Here is a 26337-nt window from a genome sequence, read left to right as displayed (position 1 = left end):
ACAAGCCTTTGCAATCTTTGCCTTTGAAGTTGCTCACTCAACCCCATACATGTAATAGCATTGAATGATTTAGTTCACCTTATACATGCACAGAAACTGTATCTGCCTGCCAAAACTAAATTGTTGTTCTGACTCAAGACCTGGGAACCACAAGAAACGGAATCCTTACATGTTTCTTGTTCATCTCTTCTTTCTGAATCATCTGGCTTTAGTTAAGTTTCATTTCATTTAGGTTCCAAAACATTAATTTATTTTTTTTTTTTTTCTCAATAAAATACAACAACAGTATGTATGTAGAAAGTAAAGTTCTATTTTTCTATTGAGTGTACTGAAGAATTAGCACTGACCTCAGCTGGTACATCTGCACTGACTGGAGGCATAAAAAAAGGTATTATCATAGAAAGCAGTGGAGCTGTATTACCACAATGCCACATTTGGACTAACTCAGGCCATGACAAGATTCAGTGCTACAGTGACACAGATTCTGTTTCAAGAGCTAAAAACACTCAGTTCCTGACAAACAGATTTTTACAGTCTGAAGGGTATATGCAGTAAAACACATGCCAACCAATGAACCAACCAACGAAAAAACATTCAGAGATTCTCTATATAGAAAGAAAAGTTGTAATAATTATGTAATTTGTTTGTTTTTTTTGTTTTTCATTTTTTTTAATCCTAGGTAAGTCACTCTGAACCATAAATAACTTCTATGAATCTGCAGCAGGCAGGCTTCTTTCTCCAATTAATATGTAGTACTGTTTATCAATGTATCCTATTTCTATTTATGAAGAAAATTCTGTGTTCAAACACATTTTGTTTGTTATATTGTCCCCAAAATCTGGGAATAAAACCCTCTAACCTTAAATGCAGGTTAGAAAGCTGACATAGCAACGCTAGGTGCACAGAAGATCACTCTTCCTAGCATGCACACACATAATTGAAAGCACACAGATTATACACATTCATCGTGTGAATATTCACACAATTTCTGTAAAGTGCCCACGTATTCTGAGAACTGATACACGTATTAAATACTAAGCATGTGCTATACTAATATGGGGTTTTGTAAGAGGTCTTTGGTGGTCACGAGGTTCCACAGAGGTGTTCTCTGGTCCAAAGATCACATGCTACTAGTAGTTCAGGACCCATATTTGATCAATAAATTTATTTTACAAAAATTTGGCTGCTGATTAAGTTTCTAATTATCACATTGACCTTGTTATGTTGCCTAGCCTATCAGCCCTAGCAGAGTACAGTGTACATCCCCCAGTCTTTAGAATGTTGAGACTATTTTTAGGCTCCAGATATCCTGCTTATCTGAGAAAAACAACCTTCCCTAGAAAGAATGTCAATTCGCTGAAAACTAAATGCCAGATGTCAATACCTTTTGTGTTGTTTGGGGAAAAGTTGTAGGATTTCACCAACAAGCAGAATTCCTTATATCTTCTCATATTTGTTAAACACTTCTCCTTTGATCCTAATGAGTTTTTCTTGCTAATTTTGTGCTTCCTAAGTCCATTTTTATATTGTTTCCGTTTCATATAATATTCATTATCAAATTAGGTACCTTTTGGTACTAAATAGAAGTCATTAGCAGTTTTGTAATTGATGAGTTATTTGCTGGTCTCATTTTCAAGATCAGTGCTTAGAAACCAACTTGGAAGACTTGTAAGATGTTGTTATCTTTCATTATTAATAAACTCTGTAGAGTGGCAATGATATTTTTTCATTTGGGCTGCAGAGTGTGCCCAAGCTTTATGTAAGTGGCAGCTGTGAGTGCACTCAAGAGAGATGCACCAAGGAAGCAGAACTGCTCAGCCTTGGGACAGACCTTGAGGTGGAGGCTGGCAATCTGAGGATCATTAGGGAGTTGCAGAAAGAGACTGACCTGTAGAACCACGCTCTGCTATCTGTGAGACAGACGTGTCAGTTGGCCACAACAAAGAAACAAATGATCCCCTATCCTCTCACTACCAGGCAGAAGGAAGGGACATAAGACACAAGGGAATGAAAGTAGGTTTCTGCTCGTAGCAGCAAGCAAATCCCCCTTCCTACCCACTCCACCCTCCCAAGTACCCATACACACCTAACTTCCTGGTACAGGTACCAAGGGAGCCAATCAGGAGAGTTTGAAATTTATTGCTTCAATGATTTAAAACAGAAATCTACCATACTAGTAGTAAAATGTGATCAATATTATGTAATTATTTTGTTACTCTTTTCTTCTACTATCCCTTGAAACTTGAGAACTCAAAGAATACTGATATTGAAGGTTACACTGATCTCCATATCCAGCCATCGTTGCACTACTTCGGGTCTTTACTGTGAGCAGTTCAGAGATTATTAGGGTGTTGAACCTTTAGAAGAAAATAGCATCCTTATCTAGAGTCCAAGGCTTTCATGCAGTTCAGCTATATATCTAGATTGAGGGAAAATCATGGTTTCCAAGCAGGGTCAAATAAAGTTAATAAAATAATGGAACTGTTTGGATAGGAGGGGACCTTTCAAGATCGTCTAGTCCAACAACACTTGCCATGGGCAGGGATATCTTTCACTAGAGCAGATCGCTCAAAGCTCAGTCCAAACTGGCTTTGTCCATTTCCAAGGAAAACACATCACTTCTGTGGGTGATGTGTCCAACGTATCACAACACTCATCCTGAAATTTTGCTTTCTTTAACCCTACATAAATCTACTTTTTTTCATTTTAAAACTGTTGTTCCCTGTTCTGTCACTACAAGCCCTATTAGAAAGACTTTTTCAACCATCTTCTCAATCTTTCCTTGTAGGGTAAGTGCTCCAGCCCTCTGATAATTTCTGTGGCCCTCGGTAGACCTTTTCTAGGAAGCCTACATTTGTACTGGGGACCTTCGAACTGGATAGAGATGGGGTGGAACCTCATCATCAACCTTCATGCTTGCAGTTCCCCTTATTCATGTGCAGGACCTCACACTTGGTCTTCATGAAGTTCACATTCTCCCACCTCTCGAGCCTGTCCATGTCCTTCTTGATGGCATCCCTTCCCTCCAGTGTGTTAAACAACTACACAGCTTGGTGTTATCAGCAAACATTCTGAGGGTGTACTCTATTCAGACAACATGAAAATGGCTGGAATAATTTCTTATGAAGTTGAAAGGTAGACTGAAATATGAAAGATTCCAGGTGGATTGGTCATGTGCATGTGTCTCTGTTGAAATTAGAATTCAGTGGAACTGTTAGAAAAAAAAATGTATTTAAACTAAATAATCATTTCCTGTAAAACAGTTTCACTGAAAAATTTGACCAAAATTATACTTGAGTTGCAGAAATTTTCTGGGAGACTGAAAACATGCAGAAACAATATGTTAACAAGGTTACATCATAGTAATAGTCTACAAAAAATAATTTAAAAAAAAAAAGCATTTATCTTAAAAAGTGTAACTACTTTTTAAAATCAGAGTAGCATTTTGATAATAAAGATAGGGATTCAAACATAAACTTCTATGAAAACAGTGGAAATTTATAGTATCTTTATTAACACAAGAGAACTACACAATATACCTGCTCTGCCATGTATACAAACCCAAACTGTGGAACCACCTGCAAAATCCAGAACTAGCAAATGGTATTTAGGACAGTATTTTAGGACATTCTTGGAAAAAGTGGGAAGCTTGTTCTCATTTACATTCATTGTAAATTCAAGCAAAACAAAGTTCTTCAAGAAAGAAAAGTGTTTCAAGGTGGTTGAGTACTGTAAAAGTAAAGAATAAGTAGGAGGCTTTTCAAAAACATGGCATTAATATGACATCTAAATGAAACTAGTTTCACTTTTATTTAAATATCTCAGTTTTATCAAGTTCTGGAGCAGAAAAAAACAGTCACAAAAAAAATCTCATAATAATGTTACTTTTATTTGAAAATACTGTTCTGTTGAATTTTCAACCAGCTCTGCTTGATAACAACCCACAGTAAAGGATGCATGAGAGTAACATTTTCAGCACGGTGGAGTCCAACATTTGAGGTGAAATAGATCTAAATGAAGTAATGTGTGAAATGTAATACACTGACTGTAAAAATGAGGCTTTTGATTAGAATTTAACTGGCAACTTCTTCATTGAACCACAGCTCCGTTGGTACTAAAAGCACTTAGCTGTGTATGTCCATGTTTCAAATAATACTTGCTTAAAATAATACTTATTTAAACCCACATACACGCCTGTTCTTTTTAATTTTGTTAATATGAAGACTGATAAACAAAGATAGTATTTATGTGCAGGCTGCTGAAATCAAGGATGATCTCTTTTTTGATACCACCAGCTACTGGTTTCAATCCTTGTGTGTGTCTAGAACTTCTGCCTGAATTCTTAAGTAGTTGCAGCAATTTAAACAGCTAAACTCCTGATCTACGTTTCAGTAGAAAAAGAAGTATGCATTTTTAAGTTGATTGATAATAAATAGTTTATATTACTGCTCCCTAATTTAAAAAAAAAAAATTACCTATTGGTTATTGCTAGGTACAGATTTTGCTAAGATGCACAGATATCATCCACATCTTAGTCATGTGGTATGTATATGTGTGAAGCCATATGTTACAGAATTAACTGGTGACTGCATAGGTCACTATACATTTTTCAGACAATAAATGCCTGTAAACCACAGGTTTATTTTATTGTGTCCTCTTGGTGAAGTTATGTCAGGGTCTGAGGACTCAAACAGCTCTGCCTGATCCACTCAGGATCCTGGACTTAATCAGGCCCAGGCCCCACTTCATACCACAACCATCAGCTCCTGCTCTAGTGAGGCTGCAGCTGGACTGGGCTCCAGCTCCACACTATCCTGCATGGCCTTGGGGCCTGCCAAGCTGGGCTCACCCACTGGACCATGTCCCAACTGGGCCTTTGTGTGTGCTCGGTGCAAGGGCAGCAAAAGCATTCATAGAATCATAAAATCAACAAGGTTGGAAAACACCCACAGGATCATCCAGACCAACCATCCACCGATCACCAATAGCTCTCACTAAACCATGTCCCTCAACACAACATCTTAACATTCCTTGAACACCTCCAGGGTCGGTGACTCCACCACCTCCCTGGGCAGCCCATTCCAGTGCCTGACCACTCTTTCAGAAAAGTAATATTTCCTAATGTCCAGCCTGAGTTTCCCTTGGTGCAGCTTGAGGCCTCTCCTTCTAGTCGTATCACTAGTTACACAAGAAAAGAGGCTGACTGCCAGCTCATTACAACCTCCCTTCAGGTAGTTATAGAGAGTGATGAGATCTCCTGGAACCTCCTCTTCTCCAGACTGAACAATCCCAGTTCCCTCAACTGCTCCTCATAAAGCCTGTGCTCCAGACCCCTCACCAGCTTCGTTGCCCTACTCTGGACATGCTCCAGGGCTTTGATGTCTTTTGTGCTGTGCAGTGAAAGAAGTGGGTGCTGGTTTGTGAGACACAGTGTAAGAAAGACATAAAGCTATTAAGTGTCCAAAGACAGGCTATGAAGTTGTGGAAGGGTCTGGATGGCAATGTGTGAGGAGCAGCTGAGGTCTCTGGGTTTGCTCAGCCCAGAGCAGAGGAGGCTGAGGGGAGGATGTCATGCAGCTCCTCACAGGGAGCGGAGGGGTGGCGAGAAGACCCAAGGAAATTTAAAGGAGCTGTGTCAGGGGAAGGTGGTTAGGGAGAGGCTCTTCACCAGCATGCGGTGGGCATGGAACCCAGGGCAGAGCTGGAGTTCAGGAAGCATCCAGACAGTGTTTCCAAATACAGAGTTTGAACATTATAGAATGGTGCTGTGTGGAGCCAGGGGTTGAACTCAGTGATCCTTGGAGTCTCTTCTAGCTTGAGATATTCTGTGATTCTATAAAACTACATGATCCTCTGAGTACCAGTTTGGTCAAGGTTTTCCCAGCACTTGTTGGTCCCTAGGGCAGAGTGTAACCCTATTGAAGAGGGCAGATATTCCCTTTCTAAAGGCCGCCAACATGCTCACAGAACACCACGATTTTTGATAGCGGAGCACAGGCTGGTGGAAGAAGGGCAGGGAGCAGGACTCTCCCAGCGGGGCACAGAAAGGAGAAGCACCTCCACACCTTCCCGCCGGGGGCCGGCCGGACCGAGGGCGGTGCTTCGGCCGGGCCGCGTCGCCCCTGCCCCCCGCGGGCACGCGCCCAGGTTCCGTAGGAGCACTCAGGGCCGGGGGCGCGCGGTGGGTAGGCGTGCAGTGGGGCCGCGCCCCGGGGCTCCCCGCCCCCGCGCTGGCTTTGTGCTGCCGCCCGCACTTTGCAGGCGCGGCAGGACTGGGAATCCCTGGCGCTTGAGGCAGTCGTACCTCCTCCTCTAGAGCTGGGCGCATGATGGCGGCAGCTGCCGCAGCAGAGGTGAGCAGCGCCGGGAGCAGCAGCAGCGATACCTCCAGCACTGGCGAGGAGGAGAGGATGAGGCGCCTTTTCCAGACCTGCGACGGCGACGGAGACGGCTTCATCAGCAGGTAGCGGCGCAGAGCCGCCTCCGCGAAGTGCCGTCTCAACTTCTCGCAAGTTTGTCGCTCTGAGCGGAGCGGTGGGAGGCGGCTGGGCACGCGTCCCTACCGCCAGGCCGGACCCTCCGCCGGAGTGCAGACCGACCGCCCCCTCTTCCCTGCCGGCAGCTCGTGACGGCCGCTGCCTCCCCGAGGACGGTGGGCGAGCTCGAGGCGGAGCGGGTGCTCCGCGCCGCTCCTCCGCTGTCCCAAGGGGACTGTGGGCTCCTGTGCGGGGACACAGCTTACCGGCGTAAGCTCGCCCGTGCCTGCGACCTGCCCTGCTCGGGGACTGCGGGAGCGACGCAGGGGGTGCGGAGGTTGGGGCTGAGAAACTTGAGCGCCCCAGCCATCAGCGGGCAGGTGGTTTTCGCGGGTAAAGATAAAGCTGTGGATAGTCCTGGAGGAAGGCGTGACAATTCTGTTGAGCGTTCGGTAGAAACAAATGTCCTTTGCGGGTGCTCCCTCAGGTATGCCCACAGGTGTCGGTGTGACAATGTCGATAGTCACTGTAATGCACTGTGGAGGTAGGGCCCAGGATGTGATGATATAAGATATAAAATTTGTACGGCTTTTCCAGAATATCTTGTTTCCCTATGTTTTTACCAATATCGTTGCTTTGCAGCTTCATATAAGTTCCTGCACTGGTCCCATGTTAGTTTCAGGACTGTTACCTGAGCTGTTAAATTTCTTCGGGCAGTGGTGAGTTGATGCAGTTGTAGTACGAGGCTGGTATAAGCCATAGTGAAACGTTCAAATGTGTGGGATTATTGGCAGCTGTCTTCATCAGTGCTGGACACATTGTAAGGATACTTCTGGAACTAGTCTTCTCTTGTAGAATCATAGACTGGTTTATATTGGAAGGAACCTTAAAACCCACCTAATTCCAACTCTCCCTGCCATGGGCAGGGTTGGCACCAACCAGGTCAGGCTGCCCAAGTCCCCATCCAGACTGGCCTTGAACACTTCTAGGAATGGGGCATCTACGTTTTCTCAGGGCAGCTTCACCTCCTCTGAGTTAAGAATTTCCTCCTAACATCTAACCCAAATCTTCCCTCTTTCAGTTTAAAGCCATTCTCCTCTGTCCTTTGCTCATGTTCTATCACTGCCAGACTGTAAAAAGGCTATTCCCTACCTGTTTGTAAGCTTCTTTCAAGTACTGGAAGGTCCTGTTGAGGACTCTTACACAATTATTTTGAAAACATTTTCAAAATGTAAGAGGTGATGATAACTTACATTTTCACGTTGAATCCTATGCTGGTTGCAGTGAGTGAGCATCTCCAGAGAGCTGAGTCAGAGTGAGGGAATTTTCGAGTTTGCTGTCTAACCTGAAACCTGAGAGTATGACCCTACTAAAAGGCTAAGTAAACTTCAGTCCCCACTGTTGTCTCTTTGGAACCAGAAAGTTGCTGAAAATCTCTAACAGCTGGCAGTCACTCTAGAAATAAAACCTAAGGGTCGTGATATCTTTTATCTAAACAGCCCCCCACTCTTTTTTTTTTTCTTCACCCCCCTCCTCCTTCCTCCCCAGTCTAGTAATTGTTTTGACAGTTGTGATTCTGAGATGTAAACTAAGAAAATGTATGCCTTCCAACCACTATGTTAGGATCACTTTTCTTTACATTTGTTTACTGTCCTCATGGAAATTATTCTGATGTCAGAAAACTTTGTATGCTCACTTAAGCACGTGCTGCCTTCTCTCAGCACGTTCTCTGATCTGCAATTTGATGCTTTTCTATAATGTAAGCTCTATTGAGTTTTGTATATTTGCCTTTTAAAGCACTTACTGTGAGACCTTTGTCACTGTGCTCCATATGGACAGTTGAGAGATGCTACCATAACGCAGACCACTCAGATTTCTGATGAACTTTTCCTTAAATTTTCCTAAATTTCATTCCAAGTTAGTATTATGTGTATTTCAGAGTGAGTGTTTCTGAGTGTTGGTTGAAATGCACTTTTGAGAGCACTAAGAATTCCAGGAACATGTTTGAGGGGGATTTCAGTAGCAAACAGAAATATGGCCCATAAGATAGCAATAGTAGAAAGCTCCTCTGGAGATGATAGGTCTGTTTTTGAGACTTATTTGCATCTTGCTTCATAAGGGATTAGTGCCTTCAACACGAAATTGTCATCATCTTGATCAGAACAATGTGTCGTAAGTAACTATCTCCCCTTACATTTCCATATTTTAGAAAAAGCAGTGAGTGAATATTTAACAAGTGATTTTTGCTATGAGTGAGAGTTACTTCACAGAATCATAGAATGGCCTGGGTTGGAAAGAACTACAATGATCATCTTGTTCCAATCCCCTGCTGTGTGCAGGGTCACCAACCACCAGATCAGGCTGCCCAGAGGCACATCCAGCCTGGCCTTGAATGCCTCCAGGGATGGGGCATCTACAGCCTCTATGTGGGTTCCACACCGTCACCACTCTCTGTGTGAAAAAATTCCTCCTGATATCTAACCTAAACCTCCCCTGCCTCAGTTTAAAACCATTCCCCTTTGTCCTATCACTATCCACCCTTGTAAACAGCCATTCTCCCTCCTATTTATATGCACCCTTCAAGTATTGGAAGGCCACAATGAGGTCTCCCCAAAGTCTTCTCTTCTCCAAGTTAAATAAGCCTGGTTCCCTCAACCTTTCCTTATAGGAGAGGTGCTCCAGCCCCTCTGATCACCTTAGTGGTCGTACTTTGGACCCGCTCCAAGAGCTTTTCATCCTTCTTGTCCTGGGGGCCGCAGGCCTGGACACAGTACTGCAGATGGGGCCTCACAGGAGCTGAGTAGAGGGGGACAATCACCTCCCTCTCCCTGCTGGCCACTCTTCTTTTAATGCAGCCCAGAATATAGCTCTTCTGTACTTGATTATAAATTCATAAATTAATATATGAATATGAATTTATTCATTTATTAACAAATTCATATCATATTCATTATCAGATGTCATAAATTCAATATACTCAAACTCAATATTCCTTTTATGCATAGCTTCAGATCGTTCTGGAGCAAAGGTGAGCGGAGGTACTTACATGGTTATAATAATGAGGACTTGGAGTGTAATTTTGAGGTAACGCATCTTCTGAAATAAGCCCTAATATACAGACTTTGCTAAAAGATGAGACCAAAGAGCTCTTCTGTTATTTACTTCACAAGTAATCTTTTGGAGGTCAGTTGGTCTATAAAATTACACTGAGCTCTATAAATGTACATGTATACAAAAGGTAGATTTGTTAGAGTTTATCAGCCTGTTTTGGTGTTGAGCTCATAATATTTTAAATGCAATTCTTTAGTCCTATGGTGGTAAAATATGTTTTTTTACCTGCAAGATGTTTTTTATGGGTCTGTGTGAATATATTCAGTGAGGTTTACTTAGTCGTGAGTTACTGCTTTACGTCCCTTGTCTGCTACTTGTAAAGCATCATCAGGAACAAAATGCGTAAGTAGAGGCTGTTAGTTCTCAGCTGTGAATAGATTAAGGAACAATACAGCTGTATTTGCTACAATGAATAGGTTTTCAGAAGATCGTCCATGTAACAGAAGTGAAGTAAAAAGCTGACTTTGATGACCTGGTAGAAAAGTAATATTACTCTGCTAAGTTTTACAGGTACTGGGGTTCCTAACTGCAAAAGCAGCTTGGTTTCAACAGTGTACAGTTCTGGCCTCAGTCCAGCCCTCTAACAAGGAAACATCATTTAGAACAGTCAGCAAAATACCACCCTTATTAGGTGGCATTAAAACCTTTATTAGTCCTTGCATTCTTCTGCACATTGCTGGGCCATTCTTATTCTTACTGTCACGGAGTTGGAAAAGTTAAGAAAAATTTGTATTAGGGTTTTACTTCAGATCTGGACAATTTCTCTGTGCTTTTCTTAACCACGTGAAAGATTAACACAACTCCATTTCAGGAATTCTTCACAGAAATTGTCTGAGCCTTCTTGAAACTGACTTTGTCCTAACCCCAGTTTTTCTGTGTGTCTTGAAAACAGCTCTAGCTCTCATGGTATGTTTCTAGACTTAATTCTATTTTTCATCCATCTCCACTAAGAAGCTGCCAGAGAGACTGTAAAGCTTGTAATGGGAGGAGTGCTTTTATGTGGATACAGCACACTAGTAATACATCAAATAAGACTGTGTTTGAAGCACTGTGCTATTTTTTACATGGTTGTGCTCTGTTTTCTCTGTTTCTCCTGGAGCTTACTTTAGTTTATGGTGCCACAGTTACATAGAATTTTTGTTCTTTATCCTCCTTAGATCCTCTCAGAGCATCAGAACTGGAAAAAAGGGAATAAGCTATGGGGAAAAAACAGATGTATGAATATAGACAAAAAATGAGAGAAACAATCTGTGTGCTTAATTTGGGCTGAAGAAAATTTATACCGTTGTTAAATATTGCCTAGCAAGCATGTCAACGATTAATATTTGCTAAAGACTTAAACATTTTAAAATCAGTATTTGTTACAATTAAGAAACAGTCAGAGAAATATATTCAAACTTACGTTTTCTGAAACCCTTCATGTTGTAGCATTAGTTAGCAGTCCAGTTCTTACGTGAACATTAAACTCAAGAAAGGGATATTAATCGGACAATTTAGGTGGAACTACTCAAGTTTTAAAGGTAGTAGAATTAGCCAGTATGTTTTATTGTCACAGAATTATCTCTGGATCTGTCTGTGTGCATGACAGGGAGACGGCATGCCCACAGGCCTAATGGCCCAACAGAAGAAATGGGGGCGGGGGAAAGGAGGAGGACGTCAACAGTTTATAGTCTGGTTCTTTACGGTACTGTGACTAGTGGGGCATGGGACCCACGGACCCTCACCTCGAGAAAGGGGGAAGAGGAAAGGGCAGAAGAGGGAATGGTACGGAGACGGGAGATGGGCCTAAAAACAGAACAGCAGCAACAATCTGAGGAGGAAACTTAATTTACTAAATATGATATCGGAATTTAAGATAGCAAAATATAATACAGTATAATTGGAATTGAGATTAATAAATAAAATGAGAGAGAGAGTAGCCACAACCAAAGGCCTTACTCTAAAGCTGAAGGTGAGATGGTCAGGGTGCAAGTGCTGCTGAGGCAAGCAGCAAAAAAAAAAAAGAGAGTAATCTTGTGATCTTGTGAATAGTTCTATCTTTCCCTCTGAACGGAAAATGAAAACACAGTCCTTGGGTGTATGTAGTTCTTCTGAGATACTGGTACCTGAAAATTCAGCAGTCTACAGAACTGGAGCATTAACTCTTTTAACTCTTTAACTCCTAGTGCTTTACGGGATGTTATGTTGTGGAATACTGATAACAAAAATCGTAAAACCATGATATTTATACAGCTTATTCTATTTTTCTTTCTATTGGCATTAGTAACTAAGGAAAAATGGCTGAAGTATAAATCTCAGGCATACTGCTATGTGGTTTTATTGTATTCTTCTTTGAAGCTAAGTGTCCAGTAAGGTAGCCTGTAATGTGGAAAAACTGAGCAGTATGTCTCATTTTGTCAAACTTTTTGATGTCACTGAACATTATCTCCAAGTTAACAAGTGCTGAAGCTATTTCTTATCCTCATTCATTTTTAATTGGATTATTAGCTAATACTGTTTTATAGGAGTTATTAACATAAGAGAATTTAACTTCTCTTTGAAGTCAGTAACTTCCCTCTTGGCGAGAAAAAAAAAAAATTATCCTTGCAACTGGAATTTTTTCCATGTGTTTCTTAATGGCTGTTCATTTTTTTATGAACAACTTACTAATTATTACAATTTTTTGGTTTTTTTACAACTTACTTTTTACTTATGATTGATATCCCCTGCTTTTGATCCTTAATAATATCTTTAAGATAACTAAATGCCATTTCATAAGGCGAATGGCCTTCTTCTTTCACCAATCCTGTTGCTTGTCGGTTCTCTTTTCCCACATCAGGCTTTGAAGGTCTTGCACAGTTGGCAGATCCTTCTCCTGCTGCCTATCAGCTTCAAAGTTCCTGGGTACTGGGCTGACTTCTTCCTTACTGGCCTTGAAGGTCCCAGGCACCAGGTCATCCTCAGAAAAGAGAACATAACAGCACGCAGGATGCCATCTATAAAATTAAGGAGCTACAACATGTAAGCAGAACTTGGATCAGAACTGCTACAGGACAACAAAAGTTGTGAAACCACTGCTAGCTAATGGCAGTATCTCAAGAGAAAACTAAAACTAAATCAGGCAGTATGTCCTGCTCTAGGATACTTTCCTTTATGGGGGAGACAAACAGAGGGGGAAATGCAAGCAAGTTTCAGAAAAAAGATAATTACTTCTTCCTGTTTGAAAAAAGAAAACTCATTTATCTTGTTGCAGATTTTTTTGTTTTGTTTTGTTTTACATTGTATTGTTGTTTTAAATTGTTGATTATTTAATCTTGGGGGAAAAAAAGTCCAAATGAAGAATCTGGACTGGATCTTCTTGCTGAAGTTAGTACTTCTTCCTATCTCAAACAAAGTCTGCTTCTCTACAGGAATAGTTGCCTCTGTCACTTCTTTGACCTGACCTCCTCCCCAAGGGAGAGATGAGGGAGGGGAACAGGAAGGATGGGCTCAGAGAAGTCTTGGCTGTCAAAAGAAGAACTGTCCAGAAATGGAGACTCCACGGGAGCTCATGTGGTTGCCTTGAGTTAAGACTCTTGTGTCCTGATCCTCTGAGAATGGGTGGAGATCAGAGGGCCTGGTGTCCTCTGGATAGGTGTACAGGGACAGCGGAGGGAGTCTGCAGCAGGACCTGTGAGATGTTTGGGGCCTCGTGGTGGGGTTTTCCACTCAGAGGATGAGAAGACCAATTAAGGATTGCTGTTCTCAGCCTATTCTCTCCTTGGCCACTGAACGGGTAGTTGAAGGCTTAGCCAGGCTCTCCATGGCAGTGCACAAAGAATAGCTGGCTATCAGTCATGCCTCTAGATAAGTAGTTTGGACAGATTTGATCTGTGCGATTTCTGGAATAGGATCTTGAGAAGAAAGCATAGGTGCAGGGGCACAGGTATGTCAGTGGCTCACCCCCATGTACCTGAACAGACTGTTGCTGAACTGAGAGCTAAGTCATTTGTATTCATGTTCCTGGTGATGCCCATGCTAAGATGATTCACAGAATCATAGAATGGCCTGGGTTGAAAAGCACCACAATGATCACTTGGTTTCAACACCCCCCTGCTATGTGTAGGGTCACCGCCACCAGACGAGGCTGCCCAGAGCCACATCCAGGCTGGCCTTGAATGCATTCAAGGAGGATATCCACAGCCTCTTGGGCAACCTGTTCCAGTGCTTCGCCATCCTCTGTGTGAAAAACTTCCTCCTAATTTCTAACCTAAACCTCCCCTGTCTCAGTTGAGATATACATATTACCAGATAATTGCATTGTGCTCCTTTTTATTGGATGTTTCCAGTATTTTTGCTTCCCTGCATATAGATAGATTGTATAGATGCAGGAGGTAGTAGTGGCTATTAGCCTGTCTCGTGGACTAATGGGGGCAGGTGTCCTCCCTCAGCCAATTCATAGCTTTTCTCCCTTTGGCTCGTGCTTTCTGGGAAGGCCTCTGGTGCAGATGGCATGTTTTGAGGTTGGTTCTGTGAATTTGATTCAGTCAAGCTCAGTTGAGTTTGGATTCAGTTTGGAGGAGTTTGGATTGAGTTTGGAGGACAGAGACCACCAGCAGCCTTACTCTGCAACGGTTCCATATCTGAGCACCCTCACACTGGTTGTCTTTTCCACTTGTCACACTGGGAGTTATCCGTGTTCCAGCATGGACCTGGTGCCTCGCATCTTTTCACTGCTCATCCCACTGTGCCCCTTCTTCCTGAATGTTTTGGGTGTTTTGCATTCATGCCTTGCATACATTCTCTCTAGTGTGATTGCAAGTAGGGAGCTTTGCAAGAAGCTTTTGTATATGTCTTTATAGGAACTCTATATCCCTAGGTTTAAAGCATAGAAATCGCTGTTGGCTGTTTTATTGATATTTTTGAGACTTCAGTTGGGGTTTAGTTTTTACACTTCCAATTATGCCTGTTGATTTTTTTTTTCATCACTGTTTGCTCAAATCTTTGAACAAAGAAAATTCTTTAAAAGTTAATTAATGAACATAGAGATGGCGTTGTTTTAAAAAGTATAAAAATGTAGCAGAGATTTATTTTTATTCAGACACTTGTCACCTCAACTGGTAAATGAAAGAGATTAACTGGGCTAGTGCTATGTGTAATTATGTCTTCGGAAAGTTGGACTTGGAATGGCACTTGGAGAAGAACAGTTAAACTGTACATATATGACTATTGAAATTCAATTTATTTTTACTATGCATCTTTTAGAAAGCATTGTATATATGTGGAATACATTGTAGCACAGGTTTGTATGTTAACTAACCTTACTGTGAGGAACTGTAATGGTTAGCTGCAATGAACATATTTAATGTCTTTTTTTTTTCCAAGAGTTTTTTTTTATTATTTTTTTGCAGGACTACTTTCTCAAATGTAATGGAATAGTATTTGTGTTGTACTAGCAGTAATTTATTCAATAAAATCTCTTATGCCATTTGTAAGAGTAAGTTAGGTAACAGCCTTTGAATGATAACTGCCCTCCTGATAGATCCTATTATATGGTAGAATCTGTAGGCTGAGTTGATACTCTGGGCAAAATTTGAAACTAATCAGCAGAAAGGAAAGTATGGAAGCAAGGATTCTACTGAAGTTCTGTTTCTCTTTTGATAAATGGTCCTTTGTTCACCTGCAACAATTCTATCTCGGGGGGTGGTAACCTTAAACAAAATATGGATACACAGGTTGCAAGATGCAGTTTGGCTAACATTTTGACATACAGGTTGGGAGCACACCATTGAATTTATTTCTAATAGATAGCATATGCATTTGCCTACTAAAAAACAAACATTTCATTTCTTGACAGTTCCTGCAACAGGCAGCTGATGTCGTTGGTATCTAGTATGAATTGTAGGAGGACACCATGATGGACATACTGTCTATTGGAGTAAGGTTTCACCTGCAAGAGGAAAGGAATGTTGCTATGTAGGGGTGGTATAGGTTGTGCCGCTTGAATACGGCCGTGAGATGCAGTCAAGGCAGGGCACAGCCATGAATTAGGACTTAGGCATTAGATTTAGTTCATTAGACTTAGTTCTAAGTTCATTCTAAGTTCATTAGTCTTAGTAATGAATAAAACGTATGGAGTTTTGGGTTTGGTTGAAGTTAATCCTACCTCTTTCCTGCTGCTCGGAGTGGGCAGAAAACAAAACCAGCGAGTGTTTTCAAGTGTAACAACAACAACAAAAAAGAATATGTAAAGAGAGAAGAAAACAAGGGACGTGAGAAGTTTTGATTATTTTTTGTTTGTTTGTTTCTGACACTGAAAATACTAAGTACACTGGTATGGATCCTGCAAATAGGCTTAGTAATAATAATACCTTGTAAGGCATCATCTGACGAATGTTTTGAGATTGAGTAATAAAAAATGATAAAGAAGAGCTTGAGTGCTACTATTTTTTTTTATATCTGCAAGTGAGAATGTGAGTACTAAAGCAAAGGATACATATGTCGGGCATCCCATCCTGTGGTCAGCATGAGGGGGAGAAAGGGACTGGGGTTCCCCCAATGGAGCAGCAATCTACTAGGCTTACCGAAGAAATTACTGAAGTGTATTATAAATCGTTGCTGAAACTTGCTAGAGCAGAAATAATTTTGACATGGCAATGCGTTCTTATCTGTGGTGCCCTGCTCTGGGCAGTCCGTGTCCTTACTCCATTTCTCAAGTTGCCTGGAGAGGTAGTGGATGCCCCTTCTCTACGGACATCCAAGATCTGGCTGGATGGGGCTCTGAGCACCTGATTGAGATGTAGGAGTCTCTATGCAATGCAGGGGAGTTGGATTAGGTGACCTTTAGTGGGCCCTCCAACACATACAATTCTGGGATTCTATGTTGGGGAAATAAAAAAGTTAGGCAGAACTTGGATTTATGTTTCAATTAATTGTACTTGAAAAAATGTGATGTAAGGCTCTTAAAGACAGAGTCTGAATTATTTTGTGTTCATTTTCTTTCCTGAGTGTCAACAGTTTGCAGGCTGGTCCCGTGACTAGCGAGGTGGAGGGTTTTCGCAAATCCACGCCTCTGGAAAAGGGAAACAGGGGATCCTAAAATAATTAAAAACAGCGGCAACGATCTGAGGTGAAACAAACTAATTTACTAAATATGGTGTCGGAATGCAAGATAACACACTATAATATAATATAATTAGAACTTAAGGCTACTGAATCAAAAAACTGAGAGTGTCCGAAAGGTGGAAAGGCCTCACCGTAACACTGAGGTAAGATGCACAGTCCATTTGAGGAGCAGGGAGGAGAGCCTGATGAAGAAAGAGTGGTCAGATGATCTACCAAGGCCTTATATCTGTTCCCCCTGAGCAGAAATGATAACAACACAGCAAACAGTCTTCTGGGGAATGTAGTTCTCCTTCTCTTCTGGGACAGGTACTCAGAACTGGAGCATTAACACTTTAACTCCCAGTGCACTACATGATGTTATGATTGGAGTACCAATAACCAAAAATCATAAAACCATGACACTGAGATCTTCTAGAAGATAAAAGTAACAGAAATTGGGCAAAGATAAAATATACTTCTTTCTTTAAAATTATGCTGAGATAAGGATCAGTCTGAATACAGGCTATAACTGGCTGAGTATAGGTTTGTTAAGAACCAATTGTCCCCAAGGTGTCGGTGCTGGAGCCCATCTTGTTTAATATATTTATTGATGACCTAGATGAGGGGATTGAGTGCACACTCAGTAAGTTTGCAGATGACATCAAGTTGGGAGGTAGTGTTGATCTGTCTGAGGGTAAGGAGGCCCTACAGAGGGATCTAGATAAGCTGCATTGCTAGGCTCAGGTGAATGGGATGAGGTTCAACAAGGCCAAGTGTCGGGTCCTGCACTTTCGCTGCAATAACCCCCAGCAGTGTTATAGGCTTGGGCCAGAGTGGCTGGATGATTGTGAAGAAGAAAGAGACCTGGGGGTGTTGGTTGACGCTCGGCTGAACATGAGCCGACAGTGTGCCCAGGAAGCCAAGAGGGCCAACGGCATCCTGGCCTGCATTAGAAATAGTGTGGCCAGCAGGAGCATGGAGGTGATCATCCCTCTCTACTCAGCACAGGTGAGGCCGCACCTCGAGTACTGTGTTCAGTTTTGGGCCCCTCACTACAGGAAAGATATTGAGACCCTAGAACGTGTCCAGAGAAGGGCAAAGAAACTGGTGAGGGGTCTGGAGCACAAGTCTTATGAGGAGCGGCTGAGGGAGCTGGGATTCTTCAGTCTGGAGAAGAGGAGGCTCAGAGGAGACCTTTTGCAATCTACAACTTCCTGAAGGGAGATTATGATAAGGAGGGGTTTGGCCTCTTCTCCCAGGCAACAGACAGGACCCGGGGAAATGGCCGCAAGTTGTACCAGAGGAAGTTTAGGTTAGACACGAGGAAAAACTTTTTCTCTCAGAAAGTGGTCATGCACTGGAACGGCCTGCCCAGAAAGGTCATGGAGTCACCGTCCCTGGCAGTGTTCAAGAGGCGCCTGGACGAGGAGCTACGAGATATGGTTTAGTAGCTTGTGCTAGCAGTGGTAATGGGAGGATGGTTGGACTAGATGATCTTATAGGTTGTTTCCAACCTTGTGATTCTATCATTCCTATGATTCAATTTGAGCTTTATAAAAATCTCATAGGAACAGTTAATAATGAAAGGATGCCAGAGTATCTTTCAATAGAAGGCATCCAACAATAGATGCCTTCTCTCCTAAGCTTCTGGTATTTTATGACTCTCCTAATAGATCCAGAGTAATCAGATGCCAATAATGTGTTTTACACATAGAAGATCATATCATATTGGAAATTGGAAGGATGGCCTACAGCATATTAGTACTAGTTAACAATTAATGATCTGGATGATAAAATAATGAGTAAGCTTAATTAAATCTGAATTACTGATATCATACTGTTGAAAGAAAGGACTTTTGCTTTAAACTTTTCTACTCATTTTAGTATGTGTGGGCCATTTATTGTTTTTTTTCGGTATGTGCTTTTAGTGTGCGCTAGTTTTGCATGTCATCATGTGTCAAGTTGATGGATCTGGTAGAGACCAGAACAGTTCACTGCGTTGATTAGACCTGCAGAAACTTCAGTTCTTTATTCAACAGAAGATGGGACATCAGGTAATTGTTTTAAAGGAACCAAACAATTAATTTCCTTTCTCAAATAGCATTCTAAATTGCAGCCGGGAAGTTTTAGGTTACAAAACTTGCTGGGGAAGACCGTGATGCGTGAGGCTATTGAGGCTTTAAGAAAAACTGAAATTCTAATTGCTCACAAATGACACACGTATGCTTGTTCCAAAATTTTCTTTGCAGTCTTCCCAAGGCATCACTATATGTTGTATTTCTATAGGGTGACATTTTAATAACATAAAGCTCATTCAGTTGACCAACACAATCCTGAAAATTGAGCTATTCATTACTCCTCTTTGGATTTAAAACACAAAATATCCTTACACTTCATACTTTTCCTTTGCCTTTTCATTCTGTTTCCCACACTGGGCTCCTGATTTATTCTTTCCCTCCAAACTACCATATCTCCTTTTTCTTCTCCTGAAGTTTTTCTTTCCACTTGATTCTGTATTATCAACTGCATATTCTGGTACCCTGCCCTCTGCTCAGGATAGGAGAATAGATCATGCTTGAATAGGAACAGGAATATTAGTTGTTCTTTAAAATAGTTCGAAGCAGTGCTTCTAGTGCATAGATTACTAAATTCTGTCCTTAAAAAATGATGGCATTATGTGGCCAGTGCTGTGCTCCTCCACTGTCTCATTACTGAGTTTGTGTCAGTTGACAGTTTGGGCCCTAGAGAGCCTGGAATTGTTTAGAAATGGTTAGTAAATGGCACAAAAAATCCACTTACGAAGTTCTGCTCCTTTTAAAGGCTGCATGATCCAAAAGGCGCTTGATCTTTCTATTACTCAGTGTTTAGGTTTCATGTGCTGTTCCTGAATGTTGTGAATCTGAGAGTCTTGGAGCATTCTCTTTGTGGTGTGGATACGTCAGAAAGCTTTGGAATTCTAATGACTTCTTTAGGTAAAGATTAAGAAATAAATATTTTGTACAACCTGCTTAATGTGATGATACCTAGCTAGTTCTTTTGCCATCTGAAATTCTGGTAGAGGTTATTCTGGTACCTCTCTCTGAACAAACGTTGACCCTCTGTGAACCTTCTGGAGGATCTTACTGAAGACTAACTTTGTCTTGCAATTGCTGGTGGCTCTTATCTCTACTTTACTCCCCAAACTTTATATGAGTTGATTCCTGCAGTCTCTGTGTGATGCTGTAGTTTTCTCAGTTAGACATTTGTAGTTACAGTTGTAAGAAGGAGATTAAGTTTTTATCTGGTTGTTGTTGTTTTTGTTTGTTTGTTTCTGGCAGTGAAACAAGTGAACTGGAAGGCAGCTGTTGTGATCATAGAATCGTAGAATGACTTGGATTGAAAGTGGTGAGATGCTGGCACAGGCTGCCCAGGAGGGGCTGTGGATGCCCCATCCCTGGAGGTGTTCAAGGCCCAGCTGGATGGGGCTCTGGGCAGCCTGGTCTAATATTAAATGTGGAGGTTGGTGGCCCTGCCTGCAACAGAGGGGTTGAAGCTTGATGATTTTGAGGTCCCTTCCAACATAAGCCATTCTATGATTCTATGACCTCAAAGTTCCTCTAGTTTCAACTCTTCCAGAGCCCATCCAGTCTAGCCTTGAACATGTCCAAGGATGGGATGCACACCTCTCTAGGCAACGTGTTCCAATGTCTTAACACACCTTACCACTCTCTCAGTGAAAAATTTCCCCAGCACCTAATCTAAATCTCCCTGCATTGTTTGAAACTGTTTCCCCTTGTCCTATCCCTATTAGGGATGATGATGAAAAGATTTGAGTAATGTTTGCATGTTGGTCAATGTGATGGAATTGTCACATTGTGTCAGTTGAAGGTCTGCACACATAAGGGAGCTGCTCCAGATTCTTCAGGTGCCTTCTCTGGTAGGACACTGAATTGCAGATTAAGGAAGTGAGGCAACTGTCTGATGATACTGGTAATCAAGAGACTACTTTGCCTCTGAAGAGAGTGGTGCTGGCTTCCTCTGTAGTAAACTGCCACATGGAACTAAGTCAACAAAAACTATTCTTGTTATCATGATCAGTTTTATGCTGTTTTAACTGCCTGATGAGACAGCCTTAGTAGAGGAACGTGGAATGAGTGGGATTACCTCTTTTGACAGCAGAAAGCTAAAACACTGATTCCACACTTCTCCCTTCTTTGTGTGGGGAATCAGAAACAGAGCAAAGGAAGCTGGAGACAGGCTACTTTGGGAAGCCAGAATAGTGGACAAGAAAGATGACTAGAAAAACTGAATTTCAGAGTAGAGAGCTACTTCTCATCCGGTAGGAAGCTGATTTGCAGGGCAGAAAACATCTGTGAATTACAGGAAATCTCTGGTTTGCAGGAATAAATGAGGTACTTCGCAGAAGTATTTGTTTGACCTATGTCTAAAGTGAAGACTGATGAAGAAATTAAGACAAAAAGTGTATCTTTATTTTTCTTGAAGCCTGTTTTTAAGTGCGATCTCAATTATGAGCAGCCTTAGAATTCTGTGTGCAGCATATTTTAGGAATTTAGACTTATTGTTGCTTTTGCTAGATAAAATCCCACATGGTGAAACTGTGGGATGAGAGTGTTCCTAAGCTATGTGGAAATGCTGATCTTCCTTCATTGTTTTCTTGCTTTATGAGGGCAGTGACATCATCTGAAATCTGCAAAGGGTGAAGTCTAAACACTGTATGCTAAGTTGGACTGTTTGTTTTTTTTTTTTTAACTCTGTGTGCCTCTAGGGAGTTAATCTTTAATTTTGACTTCTGTTCTTCAAAGTTACTTGTGCAACTGCAGGTTGCATAAAATTACCGCAAAACCTTTTTAGTAGCTGAAAATGTAGAGTCAGAATAATTCAAGTTGGGGTGGACCCATAAGACCATCGAATCCAGCTCCTGGCCCCACAGAGGACCACTCAAAATTCAAGCCTTATTTCTGAGAGCATTGTCCAAACAGTCCTTGAACTCCATCCATGTGCAGCACAACATCTTATCTGGTCTAAGAGTACGTATATCTTGAAATCCTTAAAAAGATCCTTTGTAAATGGCTTTTATTAAATTTGTTGCTATAATAGAAGTGAAGCTGAAAACGGTTGATGTCAATGCCACCACATCACTACTGTTGTTAAATTTGGAGGTTAATGTCAGATTTAACTGTTGGCATCTAAATTCAGGCTAGCTCTGGTTTGAATTTTTAATATAGACATAGCTTAGCTGTATCCCCTGTGAAAATTTGTATGTTTTGTCATCTTTAATTTTCTTTGCAACATCCTTATGAGATTGATTTGTATGTTATCCTAACTTCTAAAATAAAGGAACAGAGCTGGGATAGGTTTTATTTATTTACTTATTTATTCATTGTCCAGGTTAAATGCTAAGAACAAAACTCCAACCAAAATTTGAAATACAAATATCAGTCACTTATGGTTGATGCATGTAATTTGATTCTCTTATAATAATTTCTTGTCTATCTGGCAATATGTGCTAAAATACACGCTCGTAGCATTTGTGGTTGTATTGTTGTTACAGTTCACTTTCATTATAAAAATCTCTGCCAAAAAATCTGCTGGGGAAGCTCTTACCATGCTCACCCAGCAAATAGCTTTATCTGTAGAACAGATAGGCGTTGACATATGACAGGCAATTGCAGGAAAGAAATAGCAAAGGGTGAGAATGCCAAAGTAGTGATAATTTTTTTAACCTTTGAAAATGGAGAGAATGTTGGACCAAGTTCTCAATAGGGTAGGGCAGCTGTTGATTGAGATCTGGATTATCACTCGCATTTTATTTAGAATGCAACTGTTATTTGACATACCTTCAATTGCTGGAGAAGTTGTAACAAGGAATGCTTAGGAAGATTATTCAATCTTGATTTACAGTTGCTGAGTTCTGTACGCACAAGAATGGCAGTGTTTTTTTCCTATTTCTTTCTTCTTTTTCTCCTTCTTCTTTTTCTCCTTCTTCTTTTTCTCCTTCTTCTTTTTCTCCTTCTTCTTTTTCTCCTTCTTCTTTTTCTTTCTTCTTTTTTTTTCCCTTTTTTCCTTTTTCCTTTTTCCTTTTTCCTTTTTCTTTTCCTTTTTTCCTTTTTTCCTTTTTCCTTTTTTCCTTTTCCTTTTCCTTTTCCTTTTTCCTTTTCCTTTTTCCTTTTTCCTTTTCCTTTTCCTTTTCCTTTTTCCTTTTCCTTTTTCCTTTTCCTTTTTCCTTTTCCTTTTTCTTTTTCCTTTTCCTTTTCCTTTTCCTTTTCCTTTTCCTTTTCCTTTTCCTTTTCCCTTTTCCTTTTCCCTTTTCCCTTTTCCCTTTTCCCTTTTCCCTTTTCCCTTTTCCCTTTTCCCTTTTCCCTTTTCCCTTTTCCCTTTTCCCTTTTCCCTTTTCCCTTTTCCCTTTTCCCTTTTCCCTTTTCCCTTTTCCCTTTTCCCTTTCCTTGTGGTTTACATTTTGGAAAAGGATAATATGAAAGTCTCTTCAAAAAGAGCCTCCATTTTCTGAAGCCATTGTTAGAGAATATCAGATGTTTGTCTAATAAGTTCACTTTATTCACTGTTAGTCACCAACTTCTGATTCATATCGCAGTTTTTACCAACTGCTACTACTGAGAATTCTTTCAGCAAACTTATTCTTAATGTAATTTTATTAATGGGGAGCAAACAGAACATGTTCCGCTGAGGATGTTTAGCTTCAAATTAAGTCTAACGTATGTTCCTGAGATTCTTTTGTTCTTCACACAAAGTAGAAAATAACATTGACCTCAGTGTTGCTGGCTGGTTTGTTCTTTGACAGTATGTTTACATGTATTTATATGTATTTATCAAAGAACACATTGCATACATTTTTTAAGTATATCATATGCTCTCAGTAAACTACCCTGTTGACTTGGTTGCAGTTGTCTTTTAGCCGCTTGCACTCGGCATCAGAGTATTTTATGTAATGCTGCCTTCCTCTCTGCTTTGAGTTTCATTTAACAGTTAGACCAAGCAAACTTCTTGAGAGGATTTTGCAATCATGGTATTTGGAGATAGGCTTGAAAACATTTATTCCAAATGCTCCTTTCTGATGTTTTCTTTGACCATAAGCACCTTTTTCCTCTTTAACTTACTGCTGTTCAGCAGCAAAAGAGATTTCTCTCTCTACTCCAAATAAAATGGAAATCAAAACTGCTATTGATCCAGCTAAAATATAACGATTTAATTTCTTAGTACATCATCTTACTCTGAAGATCAACAGCATGATTCAGCTCTCACTTGTGTCTCTGGTAGTCAAAGTGTTGAAAATAGCATGAAATTAATCCTTAAGAAGAAATCTTTCTGTGTTTCCATGGTCCTTCTGTGTTCCAATTTCTTTCCAACTTCAGGTCATAGATGGATAGAAAACAGTAGTTGGTTTATTGGGTTTAAATGTCTGTACATTTATGCATTTCAAAATTAAACAGTATTTTTTCTAAACTAAACCATTCTTGTTTTTTCTTCTCCATTCCCATTTTTCCAATCTTTCTTGCACTATTCTCCCTCCCTTACCCCTATTTTCCCTCTAAAAATATTCCTAGGAATGACTTGCTGATGGTGTGCCGCCAGCTGAATATGGAGGAGTCTGTCGCTGAGATCATGCACCAGCTGGGAGCAGATGAAAATGGAAAAATTTCCTTCCAGGATTTTAGTCAGTGCCGCATGCAACTGGTGCGAGAAATCAGGAAGGAGGAAGTGGAGCTTTCTGTGAAATCAGATGACACCTATAAAAAGAAAAAGTTAAGAGATAGGATAGCTTCCTGGCCAACTAGCAGCAATAACAGTTTAGGTAGGTATGACATCTAAATGTCCTGCTGATGTTGTTTAACAGACAATAAGCTCTGAGTTTGTTCTACTAATTCTTTCTGGCATCAGAATTTTCACTGAAAAGCTTTCAGAATATGCTTTGGCACAAATTTGTCACATGTTAAAGTGTTGTTACAACTGATGCATCCATGTTGTTTGGTGTGTATACAAGTATGTGTGAAGAATGTTCTCTTCTAAAAACCATAGTTACTCAAGACAACATCACTGAAAAGACAGGAGTTGTGGTTTATATTTTTATCTTACAAATGCTGTATATCCGGTATGTCCAGCCTGCAGCCTGCGGGCCACATGCAGCCCAGCACAGCTGCACCGTGGACACCTTCTGCCTCATGCCATCGTGGTGTCAGCTCTGCCGTGCTGAGAAGCCTGGCCCTGGGCTCACACCCATTGCTCACAACTGCCAAACAGCTTTGGACGATCAGCACGCTGTGGGCTGGAACCAAGGGTAGGGGACAGTGCAGGGCAACGCTGACTCTTCTCATGTCTGTCACACACATTCACTTTCATCAAAGCCTGCATGTATTGCACATAGCTTGTGCTTGTGCCTCTTGTTGAGTAAAATGCAGTGATTGCCAGTACTAATATTTCAACTTGACTCATGGTATCTCAGAAGAAAACAGAACCCAGAAAAATTGTGGATGAAGGAAAAAATGGACAGATTGCTACTTTTTTGTCAAGACAAATAGTATGGCGGTATACTTAACTTGTAAGAAAAGATGTCAGTTTTCAAAGATTACAGTTTGAAAAGACATTATATTCAGAAACATACTGCCAAATTTGATATACAGCAAGGAAGACTCTGTAAGGACAAAACAGTGGAACAAAAAAAATGTCTGTCATCTCAACAAAATCTTTAAAATAGTTAAAACTCAAATGGACTCTTATAGAAGGTAGCTATGTGGAAGCAAATCTGAATTAAAAAAAAAAAAAAAAAACACCTTTGTTGAGTTTATTAAGCAATGTTTGGAGACTGTGGCAAATATAATTTGTCCTGATGTCTGGTAATAGCTATTGATGGTATCCCAGAGATGGTTGGTAAGAAAATGGGACTTATAAAATTAATAGAAGACAATGCAATTGCCACCGGCAACTCAACATTTGATGAAATGTCCTGTATTATACATCACAAAAATTTCTTTGTGAAAGCTTTAAAAATGGGCAATGTCATGCAAATAGTCATCAAAACTGTGAATTTTTTATAGTCCAAGGGAATGACTCATTGCCAATTCCAGGACTTCTTTAAAAGTATGGATGCTGATTATGGGGACATCATTTACTTTTCCAAAGGAAGATGGCTAAGTCAGGGTAAAATGCTAAAAAGATCTTACAATTTGCAAAATGAAGTAAAAGGGAAAATTTGTGCCAGAATGTGAAGATGAAAAATGGCTCACAGATTTTGCATTTTTGATGGATTTGGCTGCTTGTTTAAATGAGTTAAACATGTGTCTTCAAGATGAAAATCAACTTACCTGTGTTATGTTTCAAACCATAACAGTGTTCAGAATGAAACTTAAATTATGGTGAGCTCAAGTTATAGCAAATAATTGTATGCATGTTTTGGCTAAACACAGTCCTAAATTAAGTTAGAAATGTGTTCTGTTCTTATTTTTATTCTCAGCTATACTTCACACTTCTTTCTGACCAGTTTGTTTCTCTTTATTCTGGGTCTTCATGTTACTGACCTTTAATTCCTTTTCATTAGTCAGCCTCCAAGAATGTAAAGCTGTAGGTGTGTCGGTTCTTAGTTTTAGTTTGTATTTTACAGGGTTCACGCTGCACTTTCTTACAGTAACTCTTTTTACGCGTGTTCGTGGCTTGTCTCAGACACCACATGTTACTT

General features: G+C 40.7%; 1 protein-coding gene across 2 annotated transcripts in view; it reads left to right on the top strand.

The window, feature by feature from the left end:
- The first annotated feature begins 6116 nt into the window (after positions 1-6116).
- MCC (MCC regulator of Wnt signaling pathway) overlaps positions 6117-26337 on the top strand; it is a 197812-nt gene continuing 177591 nt past the window's right edge. The window contains exons 1-2 of one of the 2 annotated variants that reach the window (XM_085214547.1): positions 6117-6463; positions 24212-24459. In XM_085214547.1, the coding sequence (XP_085070673.1) occupies positions 6327-6463; positions 24212-24459 (385 nt within the window). In that variant the 5' untranslated portion in view covers positions 6117-6326. The remainder of the gene's footprint in view (positions 6464-24211; positions 24460-26337) is intronic. The other variant, XM_085214548.1, reaches the window with a different exon arrangement.

The sequence above is a fragment of the Meleagris gallopavo genome, chromosome Z (genome assembly GCF_905368555.1).
Source record: "Meleagris gallopavo chromosome Z, MGAL_WU_HG_1.1, whole genome shotgun sequence".
NCBI classification, from domain to species: Eukaryota; Metazoa; Chordata; class Aves; order Galliformes; family Phasianidae; genus Meleagris; species Meleagris gallopavo.
This window is presented reverse-complemented; position numbering and strand designations above follow the sequence as displayed.